We start from the raw sequence: 11,060 nt of genomic DNA on the forward strand, positions 1-11,060 counted from the left end.
ATTTTAAAATATTAATACAACTTTAAATAAAGTTTACAGGATAAAACTCTTTTAAGGTATTAAAATTTTAAAATATGGTTTCTGTTCTGTATACATTAAAAGATTTATTGGAAAATGGAAGTGGGGTTGTGATCCATGTTGTTAGTGGTTAACCATGAATAAATCATATGATAATTTGATATTAAGCTTAATTATGGATTGGTTAAATCAATCAAATCAGAATTTAACAAACTCATATAACAAAATTATATAAAGTTCTAGGAAACTTTTTAACCCTCCAACATGCATGAAGTAGATCCACTAAACCTAATTATTTACTCAATAAAAATATATGAATATTTTTAAAGATTTTGTACACAGAACTAAAATCTTTTTTAATTAAATTAGTTTAAGAGAATTATACATTAAATAACTTTTTTTGGGTGTGTCAGTTGAAAATTCTTTCTCGTTAACAGAGGAATGTTTTTGGGGATTATAAATATTTTAATTTTTAAAGAAAGAGACAAGCAATGAAATGAAGCAACTGAATCTTTTACTGTTTATTATGCATAGCATAGAGAAAGTATCTAAACATCCAAAAGCTGTAACTAAAACCAAAGACCAAAGGAGAGAAATGCAACTCAAAATGATCCGAAACAGTGTTACCAAAATATATTGCCCATTACTTCACAGCCTGTAAGAGGTCTTCAAGCTCCGTTGGAAGCCGACAGTTTAAGATAATTCCAAGCACCCCATGTGGGATTTATTTTTCTTCCATCAAATCTAGTCTCACTTTGTTCTTCACTTCAAATTTTTCTCTGCTGCTTCTGAAAGAAAAAGAACTAAGAAATTTGGCTTAAATTTACTGGGATTTTGGTTCTCATCATCATGTGGGAGTCAGAGAATGAATCTCTTGGTGGCAGAGATTATGGTAATGGACTGCTTAGCTCCACTAAACATAGTGTCAAAACTGCTGGATTTGAGCTCAGAGGTCAATCTTGGTAAATTTTTAATAATATTTGACTATGGATTCTTTGTTTATTATAACCTTCAGTTTTTTTTTTTTTTTTTTAACAAGACTTGTTTTGCATATAGGTATGTTGCTACTGATATTCCAAGTGACTTTCTTGTTCAAATTGGAGACATTAATTTTCACTTGCACAAGGTAGCTCAGTATTCTTATTTTCATATGTGAAAATTTGCCGTGTTTAAGTTTCCCAATTAAGAATTTCACTTAATTTATGTTCTTTTTTCTTGTGTTCTTGTGAAAGTATCCTCTGCTTTCTAGAAGTGGAAAGATGAATAGACTGATTTATGAATCTCATGACCAAGACATTAACAAGATCACCTTGGATGATCTTCCGGGAGGACCGGAGGCGTTCGAGCTAGCTGCAAAATTCTGCTATGGGATTGCAGTTGATCTAACAGCAGCCAACATATCCGGCCTAAGATGTGCTTCAGAGTATCTTGAGATGACAGAGGACTTAGAAGAAGGCAATCTTATCTTTAAAACAGAAGCCTTTCTAAGTTATGTAGTTTTGTCCTCCTGGAGAGATTCTATAATCGTATTGAAAAGCTGCGAAAAGCTCTCGCCGTGGGCAGAAAATCTTCAAATCGTGCGAAGATGCAGCGAGTCTATAGCTTGGAAGGCTTGTGCAAATCCAAAGGGAATAAGATGGGCATACACTGGGAAACCCCCAAAAGTTTCCAGCCCAAAATGGAATGATATGAAGGATTCAAGTCCCAGTCAGAACCAGCCTGTACCTCCTGATTGGTGGTTTGAAGACGTTTCGATTCTTAGAATTGATCACTTTGTTAGGGTCATAACAGCCATCAGAGTGAAGGGGATGAGATTTGAATTGATTGGAGCAGCAATTATGCATTATGCAACAAAGTGGCTTCCAGGTTTGATAAGAGAGAGCTCTGGACATGGAGATGAAATAATTAGCTGCAGTGCCAGTAATAGTAATAGTAATAGCAGTGGTAGTAGCAGTTGGAAAGGTGGACTTCATATGATCGTGGTAGGGACTAAAGAGGATCCTCCCACCGTTCACGCGAAAGATCAACGGATGATCATCGAGAGCCTCATTAGCTTAATTCCACCGCAGAAAGACAGTGCGCCATGTAGCTTCCTACTGAGGCTTTTGCGAATGGCAAACATGTTAAGAGTAGCACCTGCGTTGGTTAATGAATTGGAGAAACGGGTGGGGATGCAGTTCGAACAGGCTACATTGGCTGATCTTCTTATTCCTACTTACAATAAAGGAGAAACTTTGTATGATGTGGATCTTGTGCAAAGGCTTTTAGAGCATTTTCTTGTTCAAGAACAGACTGAAAGTTCAAGTCCTAGCCGGCAACCTTTATCAGATAAACATATGTATGATGGAACTCAAAGGATTAATAGCACAAGTGCTAAGATGAGAGTGGCAAGGCTTGTAGACAGTTATCTCACAGAAGTCGCCAGAGATAGAAACCTCACTTTGACAAAATTTCAGGTTTTGGCCGAAGCTTTACCTGATTCTGCACGGTCCTGTGATGATGGACTTTATAGAGCAGTTGATTCCTATCTTAAGGTAAATCTTTATCTGAAAAAAATTTCAAGTCTATGGTGAATTAATGTACACATACTTGTTCCATTAAGAAAAATAGCTTTAGAAACATTAAACATGTGTATCATTTTTTGAAAACAATGCTATTATTAGTACAAATTGTCAAGTATGGTATCATTAAACATTTCTGAGACCGAATTATGATCTTTTTGACGAATTAACAGGCTCATCCAACACTATCTGAGCATGAAAGGAAGCGGCTCTGTCGGGTGATGGATTGTCAGAAACTCTCAATTGATGCATGTATGCATGCAGCACAAAATGAAAGACTTCCTCTAAGAGTTGTGGTACAGGTCCTCTTCTCTGAACAGGTAAAGATAAGCAATGCAATCGCAAACAATTCACTGAAAGAAGCCGGCGAAAGTCAATACCAGCCCATGATATCAAACAGGAAAACACTACTTGAGGGGACACCAAAGTCATTCCAAGAAGGATGGGCGGCCGCAAAGAAGGATATTAATACACTCAAATTTGAGCTGGAAACTGTGAAGGCTAAGTACCTTGAGCTCCAAAATGACATGGAGAATCTGCAAAGGCAGTTTGATAAGATATCAAAGCAGAAACAAACATCAGCATGGACTAGTGGTTGGAAGAAATTAAGCAAACTCACCAAGATGACACCATTAGAAAACCAGGACATTGGACCTCCTGTTCAAACTTCTGCAGATCAGACTAGAAAGACACCTAGAAGATGGAGAAATTCAATCTCTTGATTTCTAAGAGATACCTCTATCTTTCTATTCAGTGTTATATTGTCAATTTTCCTTTTGCTATTGTGATTCCCCTTCAATTTATATATTTTTTTTTCTGGGCAAATGCACGACTCTTTATAGATATTACTTTCAAAACAAGAAAAGAGAATTAGCACAGTTCATTAGCAGAATGTTTGTGTCTGTTGATTTCTGAGTGAGTTTGTTGCAATTCCCATTTCATGTACTGTGGTTTTTAAAGGAGAAAGCAAGTGTGATAAATATCCTACTCAGTGCCATTCTCGTTTGCATATGGTTCAACATTTATTATATATTGATAAATGTAAAACTGTCTCATTAACAAAAAACACTGAAGTTGACATTAAAAAGACGAAATCAGTATAATATAAAAGATATTGTTTTACTTGTTATATGTAGGAGTGGCTGCCAACCACACTGAGACATTTTGGAGTTAGTTGAGGAGTGTTGTTAGCTAAACTTTTTCCAAAATTTCACGCAAATTGCAGTTTAAGTGTTGGGGCATGTTCCCAATGTGAGTAAACCAAGCTAAACTTTGTCTTAAAGTGCATAAGCAAATACTAGTTCCTTTATTATCAACTTTAATATATTGAAAGATTTGCATTTATCTTAAAAGAATGTTGGATGAGAGGACTTCTGTCAACCACATAATTGACAAGCGTCTATGCATGCTTGGTATTTTGGACCTTAAATTAAATTCATATTCAAACTCCTTGAAGTTCCATTACACGATGGGAGATGGGAGTTTTGATTATTTGATTCTATGGGGTACCCTAACAAAAATAGAAAGAAACATAAATGATAAGATATTGTTGTTTCAAAAAATCTCAACTTAAATGGAGAAAAGGCATTATTGATGTAATATGTCGAGATCAAAATCTAAAGATGTCAAAGAACCTTCAATAATGTTTGTCTTCGTCCAATACAAGTGTGGATAATAATATGACATGTGAACATGTATAGTCTCTATACTACCTCTATTTTCTGGTGGCCTTTCATTCCTTGGTTATTCAAAACTTTTATATATCACCATAATAAATTTTTGTTAGTTGGAGAAGACAGTGAAAATGAAGAATTCAATTGAACATATTGAATTGTCATGACAGAAAAAGTGAAACCAGCTAAGGCCGAACTCAGTATTCGTTGTTGGTGGAGGTACAAGACACTGATGCCGTAGTTATAAATTTTAGGACATCAACGTGGACTACATCAGAGTATGCTATCCGAAATACTGAGGTTCTTTTTTATTAATATTGATGCGAAAAATCACACAAACAAGATGTATACTAAATTGTGAATGATATTATAGTGCATAAAAATAAAGATGAACACTAATACTTGTATAAACATCATTAATAACCTAACAATAAACTTGTTCTAATATGTATATTTATATGTACTTCATAGGTAGAATAAATAGGAGCCAAGTTTGCTTCCAGTTTCCATAGAAGCTGGTAAATTACTAGTCTTCATTCAATGTGTCATTAGCTTTAAAGCTCGCAGTCCAACGGGGATTACACAAAAGGACTCTTCACTCCATGGTCTCAAGCCCAATACACTTTAACGATCACAAACAACGATGACTCAATGCAACACCAAAACAATATATTAATTGTCAGGACCACATATTAATCAATTATATTCGTGCTCAAAAGCCACAGCTGTTTTGAAGCTTCACCAAATTATCTTACTACTAAGCAATTAAATTCAAAGACTACAGAAATTATAGAATGAAGTATAAGTGCAATTGAGTACTGAGATAAACTTTATTTATTTGATAATACATTGAATTTTAAATTATTTTAGCATATGTTCTTTTTAAGTTTTCATATTTCTCCCTTGTCACGCCTCTTTTTATATTATAAAATAATATTCAGTAATTTCTTGGATCAAGTGGAATGTTAATGTCATAAATTTTTAAGTACAATGATTAAATCATAATATGCATAAACAAAGATATATTATCATATAGTTGGATAAAGTTGAATTAGATATAAAACAACATTCAATCACATGGGGAAATATTGTTATTTATACACAAAATTGTACATATAGTTTTATTGATAATAATATTGTAACATCCCCGGTCCAATAACCCTGCCCACTGTCAAGATATTGTCCACTTTGGACACACAGTCCATCATGGGTTTGCTTCTGGGCTTTACAACTCAAAACGCGTCTTAACAGTTAAGGGGCTCACAGGCTATTTAACCAATTCAATTCTCCCACCACTAACCAATGTGGGATCCAAAGACAGAGCACACACAGATCCAGCATCTCTCCCGTGCTTTGTCGATGTGGGATTCGCCTAAGGGTATCACATACACCCCCCCTTACGGGACTCAGCGTCCTCGCTGAGGTTTGCCCCACCATCGTTCAAGAGGACACGCGGAGTTGCTCTGATACCATTTGTAACACCCCAGGTCCAATAACCTGGCCCACTGTTAAGATATTGTCCACTTTAGACACACAGTCCATCATGAGTTTGCTTCTGGGCTTTGCAACCCAAAACGCGTCTTAACAGTTAAGGAACTCACATGCTATTTAACCAATTCAATTCTCCCACCACTAACCAATGTGGGATCCAAAGACAGAGCACACACAGACCCAGCATCTCTCCCGTGCTTTGTCGATGTGGGATTCGCCTAAGGGTATCACATACACCCCCCCTTACGGGACTCAGCGTCCTCGCTGAGATTTGCCCCACCATCGTTCAAGAGGACACGCGGAGTTGCTCTGATACCATTTGTAACACCCCAGGTCTAATAACCCGGCCCACTGTTAAGATATTGTCCACTTTGGACATAAAGTCCATCATGGTTTGCTTCTGGGCTTTGCAACCCAAAACGCGTCTTAACAGTTAAGGAGCTCACAGGTTATTTAACCAATTCAATTCTCCCGCCACTAACCAATGTGGGATCCAAAGACAGAGCACACACAGACCCAGCATCTCTCCCGTGCTTTGTCGATGTGGGATTCGCCTAATGGTATCACATAACCCATGATGGACTGTGTGTCCAAAGTAGACAATATCTTAACAATGGGCCGGGTTATTGGACCTGGGGTGTTACAAATGGTATCAGAGCAACTCCGCGTGTCCTCTTGAACGATGGTGGGGCAAACCTCAATGAGGACGCTGAGTCCCGTAAGGGAGGGTGTATGTGATACCCTTAGGCGAATCCCACATCGACAAAGCACGGGAGAGATGCTGGGTCTGTGTGTGCTCTGTCTTTGGATCCCACATTGGTTAGTGGTGGGAGAATTGAATTGGTTAAATAGCATGTGAGCTCCTTAACTGTTAAGACGCGTTTTGGGTTGCAAAGCCCAGAAGCAAACCCATGATGGACTGTATGTCCAAAGTGGACAATATCTTAACAGTGGGCCGGGTTATTGGACCTGGGGTGTTACAAATATTATGTAATTTTAAAAATTTTGAATCAATCAAAGTTGTCAACGACTTTGAATCACTATTTCACATTAGTTAAGTCTAGCACGTGAGAAATCAGAGGCCGAGTTTCGCACACATTGACTATCTATAGATGTGAGTGGATATCAATCATCGAAATTGACATAGTGAGACTATGAGGATGGTTCTTACTCACAACCACCACATGTGTATTCACAATGCCCTTTTTCAGTGATCAAGATATGCCCAAATTGACATATTGCTAGATAGTTGATTTTCAAGTTTTGGAAAATCGGTTGAATTTAAATCGAATTAAATTCACACTATTGTAAATTCAAGCTTGAAATGGAGGCACTATTTAAATTCGATTTGAATCTGACAAGCTATTGATTTGCACAAAACTCTATTTGATGTGCAAGTTCGTAGCTTTAATTCATTTTGAATCTTGCCCTTTTGAGTACACAAGTAAAACATAGTTTGAAATAGAAGTGTGCACAATCCACTTTAGTGCATTTTAAAGACTTTTTCAAACCAAATTAAAAAAATACGGTTTGGTTTTATTTGAATTACAATTTCAATATATTAAAAATAATTTATTTCCAAATATTTTTTATTTAATAAATAATATTGAATTTTAGTTGTCTAGAATAGAAAATAAACATGTAAACTAATAATAAAATACATATATATAAACATATAAAGAAAACAATAAATGAATATAAAAATTAAGTGATGTAAATTTCTAATTTTTTACATAATATTTAACTTTTTTGGGTGTAAATATTACTTTTAAAATTATTGAAAGATATATTAATATTTTAAAAATTTTTAAAACATCCCCAAACTCTTTTTGAATTTCTAAAAGCTCTTAAAAAAATCGTTAACACCTCTAAAATTTTAAAAAAATTATAAACACATCCAAATATATGATTATACATTATTAACACATTTATCTATACTTGTACTTACAAATTATTTTCTACTTTCAATTGAAATTAATATAAATTAGGGAAACAAAAAAAAAAAACAGTTTATGAGTTAATTTTGTTTGAAAACTACAACCCAAATTGTAAATTTTTTTTTAATTTATCAACTCAAATCAAACCGTAATTTTTAAACAGTTCGAATTGAATTATACATACTCTTAAATTGAAATTCAAATCAAACCATAACAATAAACAATGTTATGTTTGTGATTTCTACCAAAATGATTGATGTCCACAATGTGAGGAATTATAAATTAGACACAGCTCTATTGTCTTCTAAGAGAATTCTCATGGATGTGAAAATCTATAAAGCATCTAGTATCAAAACACAAATAAATCTCATGGATGTAAAAAAAACTACAAAGTGTCGAGTATGAAAATATAATTGTATAATCACAAATCTCACAGTTTGAACTATGTTAGAAAACACTAAGCTGGAGACATACATGGTCCTCAAAGTGCTTCTTAGCATCTTGCCTTCCTCGTTCTTATATTAGCAATTGACAACTTTATCTGATGGCAAAGCTTCTCAACCTCAAATTGACCTGTCAATTAAAATAAATAAGAATGAAAATATATATGTAGGCTGATGAAAGAAAATGCATTAATTAGGTAATATTCTAACACTTTAAATTGGATCCATATGCTAACGATCCTTTGGTCTAGTTTAAGAGTTTCAATAATCTGTCTAAAATATTAGACGTCAGCCAAATCATGTAACGATATCAAACAAAAGATCATTAATAAAGGAGACAATTATCGGCTTGATTTCATAAATCCCTCTCCCGCGGAAAATTGTAAGCATGAGATTCATATAACTGAAGCCCATCTAGAAGAAGTCGAAGCAACTCCCCTACAAGAATATATGTAGAATTCTTCTATTACATATTAATATCCTGAACATTGCATTCAATATTGAAATAAATATGCATTCTCAATGCGAAAGATTCAACATTCAAGTGAGAGATGCCATTATGACTACATAACAACAACAAAACAAGATACTATTGAATCAACCTAAAAAGAAAAGGCTTAAGGAATCAAAAACACATTGCACCCATCATCCATTATACAGCCAAGTTGTCATATGTATAAATACAACCAAATCTAGGATGTGAATGTTACTAGCCACTAACAACTGAGTATACAACCAAATCTAGGATGTGAATGTTACTAGCCACTAACAACTGAGTAGACAATCCAATCAAAGTACTTGAATTCACAAGTGACACAACATAAATAGCCAAATCGTCATATGTATAAAGACCATAGAGAAAACAGGTCAGTTCTTAACACATCAAAATGGTTGATGAACTAGATCCAAGCTCTCCACTTAAAATTCCATATCCAAAACATTATCTTGCACCTTTGGGGAAATAATTAATTCAAATGAAAAGTGACCATGTAATAGAAGCAAGTTGTGTACTCGAACATAACAATATTTAACTAATGATAGATTTTTCTGAATTTTATACATTGATGGAACCTACTTCCTTCGTATAATTGTAATGGAATCTCACTTTCACATTCAACGTACATGAGCATAAACGAAGAGAAGTTAAACTTAGATGTTGGATCTATTTAATGATTGCTTCAAAAATTCTGATGATACTAGAATTACTAAGATTTCAGAAACCGTTTGACTAATCCTTTAAAGCTTCTTGTTGCTCCAAACAAGTATACATATCTTCTTTATCTTCTTGGGGCCCAACTATATCAAGACAAAAGTTTGATACTACCTAATGCAAAACAAATTGTAGCACCCACAAGTAAACCTAAAGACATTTTAGTATTTTTCTCTATATTTATATGATTTGAAATTGAGTTGTGACTTTAAATTGTGTATAATCAAGTTTTGCCTGAGATAGTTGTGCACCACAAGATTGATGCTCGTTCATGCCTTGTGAGGGCAAAAAGGTGATTTCACAAAATGTGCATGAAAATTGTTAGTACGTAGGGATGCACACTTGTTCATCCGTTGTGTCAAATTTGAATTTCGATAATACACGTTCTCCAATGATTTTGGAACATGATTTAGTAGGATAGCAGTAGAAATGCTTGTGCATAGGAGATGCACAACCATTCATTGAGTCTGTTTGACAAATAAAAAGAGGCACAAGGCTTAACACGTTATTTTTATGTATAATCAATTCCAGTAGCCAACACAAAGTAAGAGAGAGCGTTGAACAATGAACTTGAGAGGCAAGAGAAGGGATTCCATCACCAAAATCACTTTAGTCATACAAAGAATTAGTAATCATCAGAGGAAAGGTAAGTAGTTGGCCTCATTTTCCCTCTTTCATGTTAGTTGTTGTGGTCATGTTTAATGAGTATTTTGCACTAAAAGTATTGTTATAATGATGGATTGTTGCACTTGGCATTTTTGTATGAATTGATTGAGTGGCAAAATACCATGATGAATATATTATACATGCATGTTCTTATGTTGGCAAGTTAAAGATTGTGATTTGTGAATGATGAGATAACTTGGTGAAATATGATATTCAAGAATGAAAATAGGATGATTAGAGAATGAATGGATATGTTTGTGAATGAAAGAACTAGTGTAGTGGTGTCAAAATTTGTAGAAACCAATAAAGTGCATGACTTCCAAGTCTTGACGCATGACCATGCATCCTTTCAACAACAAAAACTCCTCATGAGTTAACCGCACACTCATCCTAGGGTGTTATGAATGATCGTATGGTATGAGATGCACGCTCGGGCATTGTATTTTTTCAAGGATGTTCATCCTAGGATAGGGACAACCATGACTAGACCGCTAGTCATCCATTAGCCAATCTCTAGAGGGACACCCGTGCCTGAGTTATGTAAAAGGCAAGAGGAGTTAGGGCATGTGTCAACTTATCTTTCGACGTACAAACAACTCTTTGCATGGTTACAACAATTTTTGGCAACCGACAACCTTTTTTCGACAATTATAAGACTCTCCTCTCACTGTCTTTTCATTTGGGTGCAGTTGGGGTGCTAAAATAATGAGAGGATTAGATTAAACGTGCTTTTATTTTTGCTTTTAGACGTGACACATGGATGTGTATCTATAGTACACAGACATGTATTGTGTTATACAACTAAGATAACATCCGATCTTGTTACAATTGTGATCTTATTTGAGAAATTCAAATTTGCTGATGACACACAGTTGTGTATATCCTTACACATGGGCATGTATCATTTTGGAGAATATTTAATAATTCTATTTAAAATGATAAAAAGACTAAAATGCCCTTAAACTTACCTCTAAGTATTACAAAAGAAGACAAACTTATTTTAAATGGGTGAGTTCAGTTCTTGTGATTAATTTCACCTATATCGGATAATCAAAACTTAA

The 11,060-nt window shown here is 34.7% G+C and overlaps 1 protein-coding gene across 1 annotated transcript; it reads left to right on the plus strand.

Annotated features, from left to right (window-relative positions):
* Positions 1–523: 523 nt before the first annotated feature.
* Positions 524–3,576, plus strand: LOC123213149 (root phototropism protein 3). The gene is made up of 4 exons (XM_044632520.1): positions 524–980; positions 1,075–1,144; positions 1,251–2,552; positions 2,753–3,576. The coding sequence occupies exons 1-4, from the start codon at positions 868–870 to the stop codon at positions 3,299–3,301; spliced, it is 2,034 nt and encodes a 677-aa protein (XP_044488455.1). The 5' UTR covers positions 524–867; the 3' UTR covers positions 3,302–3,576.
* Positions 3,577–11,060: the final 7,484 nt, after the last annotated feature.

Source organism: Mangifera indica, chromosome 4, assembly GCF_011075055.1.
Source record: "Mangifera indica cultivar Alphonso chromosome 4, CATAS_Mindica_2.1, whole genome shotgun sequence".
Lineage (NCBI taxonomy): Eukaryota > Viridiplantae > Streptophyta > Magnoliopsida > Sapindales > Anacardiaceae > Mangifera > Mangifera indica.

What these genes read in the sequence shown, in the direction of transcription:
- LOC123213149 (XM_044632520.1), top strand. Translation starts at nt 868, where the DNA reads ATGTGGGAGTCAGAGAATGAATCTCTTGGTGGCAGAGATTATGGTAAT. An exon ending in GAGCTCAGAGGTCAATCTTG is followed by an intron (nt 981 to 1,074) that starts GTAAATTTTTAA and finishes TTTTGCATATAG; the next exon opens with GTATGTTGCTACTGATATTC. An exon ending in TTAATTTTCACTTGCACAAG is followed by an intron (nt 1,145 to 1,250) that starts GTAGCTCAGTAT and finishes TTCTTGTGAAAG; the next exon opens with TATCCTCTGCTTTCTAGAAG.